General features: G+C 43.5%; 1 protein-coding gene across 1 annotated transcript in view; it reads left to right on the plus strand.

Moving 5' to 3' along the window:
• The window catches only part of mtrex (Mtr4 exosome RNA helicase), a 266,450-nt gene that overhangs the window by 105,120 nt on the left and 145,062 nt on the right, over positions 1 to 16,268 (plus strand). Inside the window, exon 12 of the mRNA XM_070868803.1 lies at positions 10,499 to 10,578. Coding sequence (XP_070724904.1) covers positions 10,499 to 10,578 — 80 coding nt within the window. The remainder of the gene's footprint in view (positions 1 to 10,498; positions 10,579 to 16,268) is intronic.

The following is a 16,268-nucleotide window of genomic DNA, read 5'->3' on the forward strand; positions in this document are numbered from 1 at the left end:
GAGGAAGTGGGGTGGGGAGAGGGGGGGGAGAGGAGGGGGGGGGGGAAGAGGAGGAGGTGGGGTGTGGAGAGTGGGGGGGTAGAGAAGGAGGAGGTGGTGGGGGTGTAAAGGAGGAGGAGGAGGTGGGGGGGTAGAGGATTAGGAGGAGGAGGGGGGAGAGGAGGAGGAAGTGCGGGGTCGGGAGGAGGATGTGCGGGGGGGGGAAGAGGAGGAGCAGGAGGAAGTGGGGGGGGGTGGAGAGGGGGAGGAAGTGCGGGGGGAGAGGAGCAGGAGGAAGTGGAGGGGGAGAGGATGAGGAGGAAGTGTGGGGGGAGGAGGAGAGGAGGAGGAGGAAGTGGGGGGGGAGAGGAGGAAGTGGGGGGGAGAAGAGGAGGAGGGGTGTGGAGAGAGCGGGGAGAGGAGGAGAAGAGAGAGGAGGAGGGGAGAAAGAAGGGAGGAGGAGGTGGGGAGGTGAGGAGGAGGAGGTGGGGGGGAGAGGAGGAGGCGGAGGGGGTGGTGTGGGGAAGAGAAGAGGAGGTGGGGGGGAGGATTAGGAAGGGGGGGGCAGAGGTGGAGGTGGGGGAGAGAGGTGGAGGTGGGGGGGGAAGAGGAGGAGGGGTGTGGAGAGAAGAGTGGGGGGAGAGGAGGAGGGTGAGTGGAGAGGAGGAGATGAGAAAGGAGGGAGGAGGAGGAGGAGGAGGAGTAGGGGTGAGAGGTGGAAGGTGGATGGAGGAGGAGAAGGAGGACGGGGATTTGGATGTCAGACAAAACACAGGAATTAAGGGTACAACAACAATGAATTGTCCTGTTTTCTTGAGGTCCCGTTTGATTTCTGAAAGTTGTTCAGACGGTAATTTCATGTGAAGATATAGTAATAAACTGCCGTGATCCAAGATGCTGACAGTGCAACTTGCTTTTTCAGTGAACATTCCAGCTGCACTTTAAAATACCTGGTACATGCTTAATATTTTTGTGTATTATGTAGATGCAAATAAATCATAAACTGTCAATGATAGCAATTTCCCTTCATGTCAAATCTGCAGCAATTAAATTTAAATTAAATGAATCGTTCTTAATCTTTCAAAGTTATGATTTTATTTTTTAAGTTAAGATATATATTTAATTTATTTTGACAGCTGTTCATAATTAATGGTGTTTTCATAAAGTTCAAACAGAACAATTTTACAGTTTGTGTTTGGGACATATCGTATAACTGGTAAAAAAGTCAAAAAAAATTGTGTAACCCACTTTATTCTATGAAACTTCAAATAGATTGTTGATTTCCCTTTCTGGGGGATAGTAATGCATTTCAAAAACAGTTCCTGTTGGTTTTGCATAATTTTACAGAAAACATTGGGTTATTTGATGGTATTAAACACATGAGAACCAGTCATTTATCAAAGTCTTCCTGTGAAATTCATTGGGGAAATCATGTATTCGTATCAGTCAATACATGAATCATAATTTTAGTTAAGTATTTCTGCAATACTCAGGTAAAGGCTGACACTAGTGTAAAATATGTGTTTGAAAATGGCTAGACTGTTTCTTGATGCAGGTGTGTAATTTCTGAATTCCCTCTGCTCTTGAGGGTTTGGTGTATGTTTTAAAAAAATAAATAAATAAATTGAGTCACTTAAAAATATATTTTCTAAGAAAACAGGAAATAAAGACTTTAAGCTCTGGCTTTCCAAAGGCTTAAAGAAACATATTGCACTGCACCTGAGAAAGAGGCCTCTTTGGCTTTAAAAGCATGTGTTTGTGGCTTTATTTTCATGTCAGTATAGTACATGTTTTTACAATTTTTCCCCCTGCGCTTATAAGGTTGTCTGACATTTTCCCCCCAAAATAATTTTTAATGAAATGTTATCATTACCGCTGTAAAATATATCGGGCTAGAAATTGCGGTCGGTGGTGTACCTCCGGAGTACGACCCGGACCCACGAAACCTTTACGAACCTACCTCCAGGCATCCAGGCTGGATAGAGTTTCAGTTTCTGGTCTCCAGGCGTACGGCAACATAAAAGACCCATGGATCTTGGGGATGTAGCCAGTTCAGAAGCGATCCTGGGATCACATGGGCCTGGTCCTCCAAACACAAAGGAGGATTTTATTCCAATCATTTACGAAGGGAATCCCTTAATAATACGCAGTGGAATCCCCAAATAATTACACAATGTACAAAATTCTAATAAATATAAATGTTCTGAATTTCAATTTTATTCACCAGTTCCTTCATTGCACCAACCTCAAAATTTTTTTTAAAATTTGATAACATAATTTTAAGCATCTTAATCCGGGCCAATATTTGCATAAACTAATTTAATGTGTTTGTGCACTTTTTCTCATTTTTAAATGTTTAATTTATGGCTTATATAAACATCTACGCTGATGAAAGCAGGTCCTATGCCTACTTTTACCTGTCGCAAGAATTTTGTGGGCAATTATTGGGCAATTGTTGGGCAATAGCCCAACTCTGCACCAACAATACTGATTTTACATGCGGTTCGGATGATCCGTCAAGGCGTACTTTGACAGCTCGCACGTTCCGGATTTCACGCATGCAGAAACCCGAAAGTTGCGGGGCCTTTCAACTGGATTACGACGGTGTACTCTGTGTCTGGCGTCAGGAAGACCGAAATTTCAGGGCCATGATGGTTTTGTCTTTGAGGTGGTATTGTATTGCAATATTTTGAAAAGACAAACTTGGGTATCCAACATGATAATGCAAACCACTGATATGTTTTTCTTAATAGGTGCATTCGAATGGTGCAGGTTTGACATGCTTCCCAATTTTATTCTGGAGGGGGCGGGGGGGAATTAGTGTTTCTTCTCTTCCACCCTCTCCTTTGGGAATCAATTTTGGAATGTCTTGAAATAAATTAAGAGATATACTGCTTTTAATATGGGCTTGTAAATAACAATGGGAAAACAGTATTATCTATCTGAAATGGTGTCAGCTGTGGCTTAGTGGGTATCACTCTCGTCTCTGAGTCAGATGGTTGTGGGTTCATGTCCCACTCCAGGGACTTGAGCACAAAAAAAATCTAGGCTGACACTCCCTCAGCACTGCACTGGAGTGTCAGCCTAGATTTTTTTTTTTGTGCTCAACCATTTTTCGGTTAAACCGAGGCCCCATCTGCTCTCGCAAGTGGACGTAAAAGATCCCATGGCACTATTTCGAAGAGGAGCAGGGGAGTTATCCCTGGTGTCCCGACCAATATTTATCCCTTAATCAACATAAAAAAACAAGTTATCTGGTCATTATCACATTGCTATTTCTGGGAGCTTGCTTGTGTGCAAATTGGCTGCCCCGTTTCCCACATTACAATAGTGACTCCAAAAGTACTTCATTGGCTGTAAAGCCCTTTGAGAAGTGTGGTAGTCATGAAAGGCGCTATATAAATTCAAATCTTTCAATAGAGCCTGTACAAAGGTAGTAAGATTCCACAAACAACAAATGGTGTAACTAATCAATTAATCTGTTTTGGTTGTGTTGGTCACAACAGTAAGCAATTTGTATCAGCCAGCCCAATAATCTGAAACGTAGAATTTTATACATGCCGTGAATGGAAGTAGAGTGCCAAATACCCTTTTGCTGTGATATTGCACATGCTGTTCACCACGTATCCTTGTCTACACTGATAGGTGTCTAGTACAGCATTGGCTTATCATATTCCAGATATTTTCTGGCTAAAACTAGTCATTTTTATTCATAAAAATTATAATTACACAGATGCAAATGAATACAGCAAGAACGTGGAGCTGAAAATATTTATCAAATTTATAGAGAGTCTGCAAGAGTTTAAATATCTTTAAAATATATTTCTCAAGTTCTGATAATCTGAGACTTCTGTGGACTTTTTGTGAAACTCTTGTGTGGGCAAAGTGAACCTGTCCACCGACCATCTTTGATACCATTAAAAGGAACTGATGAAAAGGGGAAACTCCACATGTATTATTAAAATGGTTCTCCCCCATGTAAGATGTGGGGTTAACCCCTCGCCTGTCTACCTGTAGGATGTACGGCTCGACAGTTTCCAAAATTCATACCCGTAGAACAAACAACACAGAAGCCAATGGATTTCTGAAGCAAAACTTATTTTACTTAAAGACAGCAGGGAACTACGAGTAAGTAGCATATAATACCCCGATTATACATCAGCATACAGTAATATCCCATTACATCTACTTAAAATCAGCAAGAAACTACAAATAAGTTCGCATAGAACTGTTGCGTATAATAACCGGATTATACATCAGCATACAGTAATAGTCTCTTAGTTGAAATCAGGTGATAAGCAAACACCACATGTATACTAATACTAGCGAGTGGTCAATTTGTTGATGGCTAGGCGTATGACTTTAACTGGCAACTGACCAAGTTGCCCTCTCTCAACTGCAGTAGTGTGTCTCTTTTCGCAGCACGGTTTATACCAAAAAACTTGGTAACTTGCCCACTTTGTATATATCAAATTAGACTGGCAGTTGGTTTTCCATTTAAAAAGTCAGTTCATTAAATGTGTTATGTTTTACTTCAGTATCCTCAAAAACATAATTGTCCACAGACGGTCTTATCAATTCCTCAGGATACCTCAACCGTCTGTTCTTGTGCAAGGTCGGTTACTCCTTTTATCTGTGAGAAAGGCAGCTTGCAGAAATTACCTTGCAAAACATGCGCGTATATAAAATTTGGTCCACTTAAGTTAACTTTGGCCAAGTTATGGCAGAGTTACAGCAAATATAAAATGCTGTATTCTTACATCCATTAGGCAAGTAACCATGTAGGTAATCAATGTTGCTACTTCTGTTGAAGCATATGAACAGCAGCTCCTTTCTTGTCTATTGGCTTTTTATTTTACCTTTGTTGCAAAATAACTTAGTTTCACGAACAATCTCAGCATGTCCAAAAATTGTCTGCAAGTTTCACATGCATTTAAACATTTTAAAGATTTATAGGAATCAACAGCACTGTAGGAACCCAGCTAGTTCCTCACAAACCCAAAATAATTAATGTAAGAATGCAGCTAATTGCATGTGTTTTTAAAACATTTTAATTTTAAATCCAAAAATACATTTTCAGTTTGAAGCAATACTGTGCTCTGCTTCCATTGGAAAGTAATTCATGATTTCGGTATTTTTTTCAATGTTCTTTCTGATAATTAGCCCCTCTGTCCTTGCAAACTACTGTCCCATCTCCAACCTCTCGTAATCTCAAATCTTTGAATGTATTGTTACCTCCCAAATCTGTGCCCATCTTTTTTTAAAAAAAAAACCTGATGTTAGCTATTTAAACAAATAACTACTTCACATTGACAATGTTTACCACTGCAGTTCACTTCTTGTTTCCCTATCTAGTATTTGCACAGTCAAGTTATTAACACAAGGATAGAATAATTGTGTTGTATCTAGTATTCTAAAAAGAAATTGTTTTGTTCTGATTGTAGGGGTTAAAAAAGGAGGCATCTCTCCTTCAAGGTGGACTAACTGAAATAGTTAATTGACACATGCCTGTCTGTTGGGGAAAAAGGAAGCTTCGCTCCTTCGGGGTGGACTAACTGATTTGGTTAATCGACACCTCGCCCTTCTCCTGTTGTATAACGACCATGGAGGTGAACACACGAAATCCCAGGTTCAACTGGCTTTTATTACGAGCAATTGCAAGGGGAGGTTCAGTCGTGGAACCTCCGAAATACATGAGTTTTCAAGTAGAACTTATACAGGTTTTGGAGAGGAGCACCCTCCTACAAAATCAACGATAGGTCTAATTCTATCAGCGAAGTTACATTGATTTGTCGACTCTTATCAGACTGACTCTGAGTGGTATATGCAACTGTCCATCTCCCATTGTGTTGTTCCATGACTTGCACTTTGCCACAGTCTGTCCGACACTTAGGGTGGCTGTACTGGCTTCCTTATCTCTTCCTCAGAGACTTCGAATCAACAACTGCTGACTTTGCTGTTTAAGTGTTACTAAGGTTAACCATACAGTTTAATGCGTTCTAAGTGTGGTATACCTATATAAGTGTTACATGCATAGGTAAGTATACAGACCCTCCTAATACTGATAAGTTCACTACCTTCAGCATAATTCTGACTACCTATTTGCAACCTTACAATTTATCCCTTACACTGATTGATTACAGCAACCAATTATCATACTTTTTGTTAAGTACTTGCATTCATTTGTTAAATGCAAGCGATGCCAGGTTTTCAAATAAAGTACAAAAGTTACATTATGCTTTTGTCATTGCAGTCTCGTATTTGACACTCAAATTAAACATTTAAATTGAGCAAAGTACCAATACATTAACTTTAACTTTAATGCTCCTTGTTTTGACCATCTTAAATCTCCGGCAACAGTAGCATTTCAGATGTATTGGCCTGTTTGTGGCGTTTGATTTTTTGGAAACCAGATACAGCTCAGAGTACAACATATGTATTATTTGTAACTCCATCATCATCATCATCATCATAGGCAGTCCCTCGGAATCGAGCAAGACTTGCTTCCACTCCTGAAGTGAGTTCCTTGGTGGCTGAACAGTCCAATACGAGAGCTACAGACTCTGTCACAGGTGGGACAGATAGTCGTTGAGGGAAGAGTTGGGTGGGACTGGTTTGCCGCACGCTCTTTCCGCTGCCAGCGCTTGATTTCTGCACGTTCTCGGCATTGAGACTCAAGGTGCTCAGCGACCTCCCGGATGCACTTTCTCCACTTAGGGCGGTCTTTGGCCAGGGACTCCCAGGTGTCAGTGGGGATGTCGCACTTTATCAGGGAGGCTTTGAGGGTGTCCTTGTAACGTTTCCGCTGCCCATCTTTGGCTCGTTTGCCGTGAAGGAGCTCCGTGTAGAGCGCTTGCTTTGGAAGTCTCTTGTCTGGCATGTGAACTGTGGCCTGCTCAGCGGAGCTGATCAAGTGTGGTCTGTGCTTCAATGCTGGAGATGTTAGCCTGGGCGAGGGCACCGCCTCCAGTGCGCCTATCCTCCCAGAGGATTTGTAGGATCTTGTGGAGACATCGTTGGTGATATTTTTCCAGCTACTTGAGGTGTTTACTGTACATGGTCCATGTCTCTGAGCCATACAGGAGGGCAGGTATTACTACAGCCCTGTAGACCATGGTGGCAGTTTTGAGGGCCTGGTCTTTAAACAAGCTTTTCCTCAGGCGGCCGAAGACTGCACTGGCGCACTGGAGGCGGTGTTGGATCTCGTCGTCGATGCCTGCTCTTGTGATAGGAGGCTCCCGAGATATGGGAAGTGTCCCACGGTGTCCAGGGCCACGCCGTGGATCTTGATGACTGGGGGTCAGTGCTGTGCGGCGAGGACAGGCTGCTGGAGGATCTTTGTCTTATGGATGTTTAGCGTAAGGCCCATGCTTTCGTGCGCCTCAGTAAATATGTCAACTATATCCTAGAGTTCAGCCTCTCTGCGCGCAGACGCAGGCTGTAGCTCGACGACTGAGGTTGGGGTGGTCTTGGACCTGGCCTGAAGATGGCGCAGGTTGAACAGGTTCCCAATATTCTGCCGATAGATGTTTCTTATATATCATATGTTTGGACGAGATATTTGCAACATCTAGGTGAGAAAGTTAGTGCTGCAGAGAAAGCTCAGATTTATTGCAGCCTTAAGAGCTTGAATATATCTTGATATCGAATGGTTCTATCCACAATATTTACATTCAGCTTTAAAGCACCCAATAATGTAATTTGGCTCATCGTATTTGTGTCGGTTCTTTGTTGGTCCAATTCAAAACTAATCCCAACTAAGTCAACAAATCATAGTTCTAAAGATCATGGTACTTCTAAGAAAGCTTTGACTAAAACCTTTTCTGCATTGGCTCCAAAGATCTGGGAAAATTTGCTGAGAGATCAACAGCAAAGTCAATGTGATATTGGCGCAAGGTTAATTCTCCAAGAGAAGAAAACAGCCTGGTACCACTTTAAGATGTTTACCAATGTGTTCCTTGTCTGAGCTTCCTCCTGATTTCTTTGTTGACCAAAAGATACCATCCAGCACCTTTGTCTCAATGAAAGCAATATGTAAAGTTACTTGTCTAACACTCCTTTTGCATATTTTTGTCCATTAATGTTGGCCCATATTGAATAACCCTCATGCAGATCCAGAACATTTCCCCCGCCCTCTGCTTTTCTTTCCTTTTGAGAAAACACTGACTCAAGACACAGAAATTATGAACTGAAATATTGGAGAAATGGTTATGGCCTTTTCAGCACAGTGTGTCAAATAACCAATCTCCATCCAGATGATTTTGAGTCAATGACACAACAATATGTGCTTCCTTCATTTGAGGTTGATCCCAGCAGAGGCCAGGAAGAAATCCACTTATTGACACTCCCTCTACAGTCTCCAAAGACTGCAAGGCAGGATTCAATATTGTACTAGGTAGTGAAATTGTCTGAGGATATTCCTTGCACTTTAGTGAAGCTTCCTTACAAATAATGTGTATAAAGAAGCCCCAGTTAACCCCTTTGAGCTGGCAAAACTGAGTTCAATTATTAATTACTTTTGGTCTGCTAATGACCAAAATTCTTGAATGGTTGTAGGTGTTCACATTTTGAGCTAACTGAAAGCACATGGCATATCCACTGGCTTGAGCTTTATACTGTTTGTCTCCATTAAGAGAAAGAAAGGTAGCTATTCATTAAAAGTTTTGGCCCTATGGGAGGAGCGGGTTTTTAAACGAGCAGATTTTCACAGTCATATTCAACGCCTTGCAGTGATGCAGAATATCAAGAACAGTTCCCCTTGGCAGGAAGAATATGTACCTTTGCCAAGATACAGGTCAAGTTTGTTGCACGTAACGGCAATTGGAAGGGGATCTTTGGTGTGTCAGTTGAATATTTCTCTACCTTTCTTCCACGTTCTCTCATTAAAAACGTTTACTGCACATGCTGGTTGGAAGAGATTACAGTAATCCTGTAACTCATTACTGGCTAGGCAAAATCTGCTTTCTTCCTTATTTGTTCAACTTCTATGTAAAATTTGGAATTGCTATCACCCAGCAAGGGAAAATCACCTGGCACTTGGACCCTTGGTGCGCTGGCTGTTTAGATAATTTTCTCCCACTTTGCTGTGCCCTACCTCAGTCTGAGGAATGCCATACGTTCTTTTCCATCCCATTGTGAGGCATTCTGTGTCTCAACCAGTGAAAATGTAATTATTGTTCATTTGCTGTTACTTCAGTTTGTTTTTAAGGTCTGTATATAGAGAGGAGTTTCATCAAAGCTTTACAATTTGTCACATTTAAATTTTAGAATGTGTCCTGGATATTGCGGTTGGTAATGACGACGAGCTGTCAACGTTAACCGTCATTACCCCTCTGAAACTGACCGCAACTTTAGGATTTAGCACATGTGCATCTAAATGCGAAAATCCTGAAGATGTGGCCAGTTATTCACTGTTCAGTGTTAAGCCTTATTGGAATAGGTGTACCTGGGGTTTTAACAGCGTATTGACAGGTAAACAAAAGTTCTGGCCCTGAAAAACTAATTTTTATATTTGTGGAGTGTCAAATTTCTTCGTTATGATAAAAAAAATTACAATTTAAAAAAAAAAAAGTTTGTTCATGATGTTTCAACTTCTGCATTATCTCATGTGAAAGTCACAATCTTTATTTCGTTCTCAACATTTTTGAAAAAGTCCTGATAAAAGCAGTTTCTCATTTCCTGGTTTACTGTCGTAAGAATTATTCAATGTGATTGGCTGCTTAGACAGCTTGTTGATGTCACTACAGCATCGCCGTAAGGAATCCCCTATTTACAGCAATGTAATCAATCAAATGTCGAAAAAGGCAAACTTCTCGCCGTGGAGTTTGCAAGATCTCTGTGAGCAGCTTTCTTCGGGGCCAGCAGTGAACAACTTTGCTTTGCCGCTAACCGCATATTACAGCCCTGCATCTTGTATCACTATCATCTAGGATTGCAGTCGACTTCAACCCCCATACCAATTGGATGTGTCTCCTAAAAATTTGAATTGAATGCTATGGGTCCTTTCTAGTGACGGGACACTCAAGACCCATGATTGTTGTCTTGCATTATTGCATGACTTCTCCAAATTAAAAGCTTGTACCAAATACAGCATAATGGACTCTTGTTATTGGAAGGAATTGCAGCCCAACAGTATTTTGGAACTCTATTTACCTTGTCGCATGAAGACCTGAGATACAGTAAATGAATATGTAAACGGGGAGCATTTCTAAGACTGTTGCTTTCAAGATGCACTGGTTCTGAGTTTGTACATTAATGAGGCAGTTATATAGATTAGATAAAGTACAAGTGAAGTCACACCGAACTTTGGTTAATATGTATAAACTGGTAAAGGGTTATTTTCATTTGACTTGCATATTAAGCAGGATGAATAATAGAAATGGAAAAATAAACTTCAAAGAAATTTACTTTAGTGTTTAATTTTATTTTGTGAAATAGCCTTAAAAATACTTTGTGCTATAGAGTTGTAAAGATTTAATTTTGTGCAATTAAGCATATCAAGAATGTTTGTTTTCCCTAGATGATGAAAAAAAGTTGGTGGAAGAGGTATTCAACAATGCTATTGACTGCTTGTCTGATGAAGATAAAAAACTTCCTCAGGTTAGTGTTTCTCGACCAAATCTGGTACCTTGTTGAAGTAAATCAAAGTACTAATGCAAATTTATCCTGATCCTCAAACATTTAAAGAAATATTCCAGAATTCTCAACAATAAAACATTCTGTTGAGAAATAAAAATTCCTTTGTACAGCAAGCAATTAGGAAGGCAAATGGCATGTTGGCCTTTATTGCTTGAGGTTTGGAGTACAAGAGTAAGGAAGTCTTGCTACAATTGTACAAGGCTTTGATGAAACCACACCTGGAGGAATGTGCACTTTTTGGGCCCAAGTTTCCACAAGGAAAAAAAACGGGCGCCCCTCCGAGCTGGGCGCCTGCTTTTTGCGCCTAAAACGGCGCCTAAAAAAAATCCTCGGTATTCTCCACCGACTTTCAGGTGCTGTGGCACTCGGCGCAGCTGGCACGAGCTGTGGGGGGGGGGGGCGGAGCCAGGTCCCTGTGCTGAAAACAGTGCCGGGACCTCTGCACATGCGCGCTACAGTCGGCACGCAAGTGCAGTAGCTCCAGGCGCCGAACTGTGTGGGAGGGGCCCGAAGCACGCAGCCCCTAGCCCTGGCCCAATGGCCTCACTGGGGCTGCGTGAATGAGGCTCCTCCCACGGCCAGCTCCTGCTCCCCGCCCGACCAGACTCGACACTCGCCCCCACCCCCGAGACCCGATACCCCACCCCCCCCCTCCTCCTCCCGACCCGACACCCGCTCCCACCACCCCCCCCCGGACACCCGACACCCGCTCCCCCCCCCCCCCCCGACCGAGACCAGAGACCCGCTCTTCCCCCCCCCCCCCCGGCCCCGAGACCCGCTCTCTTCCCCCCCCCGCCCCGACCCGAGACCCGCTCTTCCCCCCCCCCCCCCCCCCGGCCCCGAGACCCGCTCTCTTCCCCCCCCCGCCCCGACCCGAGACCCACTCTTCCCCGCCCCCCTCCCCGACCCGAGGCCCGCTTCCCCCCCCGACCCGACACCCGCTCCCCCCCCCGACCCGACACCTGCTCCCCCGACCCAACACCCGCTCCTGACCCCCCTCCCCTCCCCCCCCTCTCCCCTTCTCTCTCTCCCCTTCTCTCTCTCTCTCTCTCTCTCTCTCTCTCTCTCTCTCTCTCTCTCTCTCTCTCTCTCTCTCTCTCTCGCTCTCGCTCCTCTGGTTCTGGCAGTTTCGGAGACTTCTGGTCCCGGGCCTCTATGCAGGCCTTCATATGCGCTTTGTATGCATCACTGGGATCACGTGGGCCGGCCCAATCTATCAGAGTAGGGGTAATATGAATGGGAGTACCCCCAAAAACACACAAGCACTTAAGAAACATTTTTTTTTAAACATCACATATTTAAAATTAATCAAAATGGAACTTAATTAATTATTTTAAACAAAAATGTAATTTTTTGAAAAATAACTTTACATATTTAAAGGGTCAAAAATAATTTACTTTAATAGGATTTTAAGTGTTTAAATTATTGGAAAAAATTTATTATTCTGTGCTTTAAAAGTCTTAGGCTGATAAAAGCAGGCCTTACACCTGCTTTTATCAGTCATAAGAATTTGAAGGACATTCATTGGGCAGGAATTGGACAAATAGCTCAACTCTTCGCCCGTGGAGGCCCTTTAGTTTCGGAGGCTTCGCATGCCTAAACCCAGAGCTTGCGGGGACCCCACGGGCACCTATACGAATTCAGGCCCTATAAGATTCTGAGGGAGATTGAAAGGGTAGATGCTGATAAGTTGTTTCCTCTGGTTGGAGAGTCTAAAACTCGGCAGCATTGTCTCAGGATAAGGATTTAAGACTGAGCAGAGGAGGAATTTCTTCCCTCAGAAGATTGTGGATCTTTGGAATTCTCTACCCAAAAGGTTGTGGATGCTGAATTGTTGAGTATATTGAAGGCGGAGATCTCGATTTTGGACTCTAGGGGAATTTAGGGATATGGAAATCGGGCGGGAAAGTGGAGTTGAGGTCTAAGATCAACTATGACCTTATTGAATGGCGGAGCAGGCTCAAAGAGCCATATGGCCTACACTTGCTGCTAATTCTTACGTTCTTATAATAAAATTATTGAAGGAATATTCCAAGGAAGATTCAAAACAACTGTGTGCTTGTTGGGGAAAGGGGGAGCTGTTCCGTTGGAATGGGTTCCACCTCAACCGGGCTGGAACCAGTGTACTAGCGAATCGAATAACTAGGACAGTAGACAGGGCTTTAAACTAATGAAGTGTTGGGGCGGGGGCGGGTGAGGATTCAACAAAGAGTAAATTTAAAAGCAGCAAGAGATATATATGTCAAGGCTCCAGAGCAGAGTTTGAGGTAAAAAATAAGCAGTGGGTCAGGAAGGGACACGGAGGGTAACAAAGGTAATAGGGCATCAGTGAAAAGGTGACATCAGAAAAATGGAAAAACATCAAAGCTAAAGGCACTATATCTGACTGCGTGCAGCAGTCGCAACAAAATAGCTGAATTAATAGCGCAGATCGAAATTAACTGGTTTGATCTAATAGCCATTACGGAGACGTGGTTGCAAAGTGACCAAGGTTGGGAACTAAATATTTCAGGATACTTAACTTTTTGAAGAGATAGTTGTGCTTACGTTCCTGGCATACATGGGCCTCTGCGCTGGGCTCCACATCTAGACCTCGGACTGGAAGTCTTCGTTCCTCCGGGATCATCAGATACTTTCATTGGAAAGATTTCAAAAGCTTCCGACCACAATTTTTGGCCCCATTATGAATTTTTCTATAGATATGTAAATCGCAACAGATTAGTGAAAGTAAACGTGGGCCATTAAAGGCAGAGACAAGAGAAATTATAAAGGTCAATAAGGAAATGGCAAAGACATTAAACAAATACAGTGGACCTGTCTTAACGGTAGAAGTCACAAAAACCATTCCGGAAATAATGGGGAACCAAGGGTCTAGAGAGAATGAGACACTTAAAGTAATCAGTATAAGTAAAGACTGGAGAAGTACTGGAGAAATTAATGGGATTAAATGGCGTCAAATCCCCTGGCTTGACGACTTGCATCAGGGCTTTAAAAGAGGTAGCTGGAGAGATAGTGGATGCACTGGTATTAATCTTCCAGAATTCCCTAGATTTTCGAACAGGCCCCAAGGATTGGAAGATAGCAAACATAACCCCGCTATTTAAGAAAGGAGGAAGAGAAAAAACAGGAAACTATAGGCCAGTTAGCCTAACATCAGTAATAGGCAAAATGCTAGAATCTATTATTAGGGACGTGGTAACAAGGCACTTAGAAAATATGATTCGGCAGAGTCAAAATGGTTTTATGTTAGACTTTTTTGAATTAGTAGGACTGATGAGGAGGAACCATTCGGTGTAGTGTATTTAGATTTTCAAAAAGCATTCGATAAGGTGCCACACGAGGTTACGACACAAAATTAGGACTCATGGGATTTTAGCATGGACTGAAGATTGGTTAAAACAGAGTTGGAATAAATGGAACTTTTTTGGGTTGGCAGGCTGTAACTAGCAGGGTACCGCAAGGATCGATGCTTGGACCTCAGCTATTTACAATCTATATTAATGACTTGGATGAAGGGACTGAGTGTAACGTATCCAGGTTTGTTGATGATTCAAAGTTCGGTGGGAAAATAAGCTGTGAGGAGGACGTAAAGAGGTTGCAGAGAGATATGGACATGTTGACTGAGTGGGCAAGAATGTGGCAAATGGAATACAATGTGGCGAAGGGTAAAGTTATCCACTTTGGTCGGAAAAACAAAAAAGCAGAATATTTTTTGAATGATGAGCGACTGGGAAATGTTTGCATTGAGAAGGACTTGGATGTCCTTGTACCTGAATCACAAAAGATTAACATACAGATTCAGCAAGCAATTAGGAAAGTAAATGGTATGTATGTTAGCTTTTTTTTTTACAAAGGGATTAGAGTATAAGAGTAAACAAGTCTTACTACTATTATACAGGGCATTGGTGAGGCTACACCTGGAGTACTGTGCACAGTCCTGGTGGCCTTACCGAAGGAAAGACATACTTGCTTTGGAGGCAGTGCAACGAAGGTTCACTAGACTGGGTTCCTGGGATGAAGGGATTGCCCTGAGGAGAAATTTAATATATTCCCTCGAGTTTAGAAGAATGAGCGGTGATTTAATAGAAACTATAACATTCTTAAGGGGCTTGACAGGGTTAATGCTGAGAAAATGTTTCCCTGGCTGAGGAATCTAGAACACAGTGTCCCAGTCTCAGAATAAGGGATCGACCATTTAGGACTGAGATGAGGAGAAATATCTTCACTCAAAGGGTTGTGAATCTTCGGAATTCTCTACTCCAGAGAGCTGTGGATGCACAGTCGTTGAATACATTCAAGACCGATGTCGATAAATTTTTGGGAACAAAGGGAATTAAAGGATATGGGGTTAGTACACGATGGTGGAGTTGAGATAGAAGCTCAGCTATAAACTATTTGAAAGGCGGAGCAGGCTCGAAAGGGCTAAATGGCCTACTCCAGCTCCTATTTCTTATGTTCTGCTGATTACAATGATGTTACAATGCTGCTGTTGCATGAGCAAGTCAACATTAAATGATACCACTCACATCGGCTGATGGTCTGTTTCATATGACGCTTGGAGAGACACTGCATAGACAACCAAGCCTGCTTGTAGGCTCTGGAGTATTGAGTTTTGGATAAAAAAGGAACACTCGTTGTGTAACTTTCTTCTGTTTGTTTACATATTTAACCTACCTTGTAGTCGAAATCTTCCAGTCCAGGTTGGGATATTGGACTCTCACATATAACTGAGTTGATTTGCTCAGGATTGTTGTTGAACAAAAGGCATTGATTTGCTGTACCCATTTATGGGGTCCTCCATCAATTTCAATAATGTTGCCCCGATTCTTAAGTCCAGATCATTTATGGCTCGAACACCTACCCCTGTGTAACACGACTCACTTCAATTTTCCTGTCTGATAAACTTTTACCTTATCCTTGGTTTCTGCTTTTTGCCCTTGTCCACCTCAACCATTTCTGTTTCTATGGGCCCAAGTTTCGGGCCGCGCCTAGAACGGCACAGCCCCGACCTGGACGCCCGTTTTTCGTGCCACAAAGTGCGCCTAAAAAAAACTTCCAGATTCTACGGCTCCCTGCAGGTCGTTTGCAGCTTGGCGCGGTGCAGCACGAGCTGTAGGGGGGCGGAGCCAGGTCCCTGCGCTGAAAACAGTACCGGGACCTCTGCACATGCGCACTACAGTGGGCGCGCATGTGCAGTAGCTCCAGGCGGCCAAAACTGTGTGGGAGGGGCCTGAAGCACGCAGCCTCTAGCCGGCCAAATGGCCTCACTGGGGCTGCGTGCATAAGGCTGCCTCCACGCCCAGCTCCTGCTTCCTTCGGACTGGACCTGACCTGACTTGACTCTTTTCCCCCACCCCCCCCCCCCCCCCCCCCCGATCGACCTCCGCTCCGACCGAGTTCCCCCCTCCGATCTCTGATCCGCGCTCCCGACCCCACCGAACCCGACGCCACCTACCTGTCAATCCGGTAGTCGAAGCTCGAAGTCTTGGGCTGCCCGTTCAGCCTCCTCTCCTTTCTTCTCTCTCTCTTTCTCTCCTCTCTCCCTCTCTCCTCTCTCCTCTCTCCTCTCTCCTCTCCTCCTCTCTCTCTCTCCTCTCCTCCTCCTCTCTCCTCTCTCTCTCTCTCTCTCTCTCTCTCTCTCTCTCTCTCTC

Source organism: Pristiophorus japonicus, chromosome 2 (assembly GCF_044704955.1).
Source record: "Pristiophorus japonicus isolate sPriJap1 chromosome 2, sPriJap1.hap1, whole genome shotgun sequence".
Lineage (NCBI taxonomy): Eukaryota > Metazoa > Chordata > Chondrichthyes > Pristiophoridae > Pristiophorus > Pristiophorus japonicus.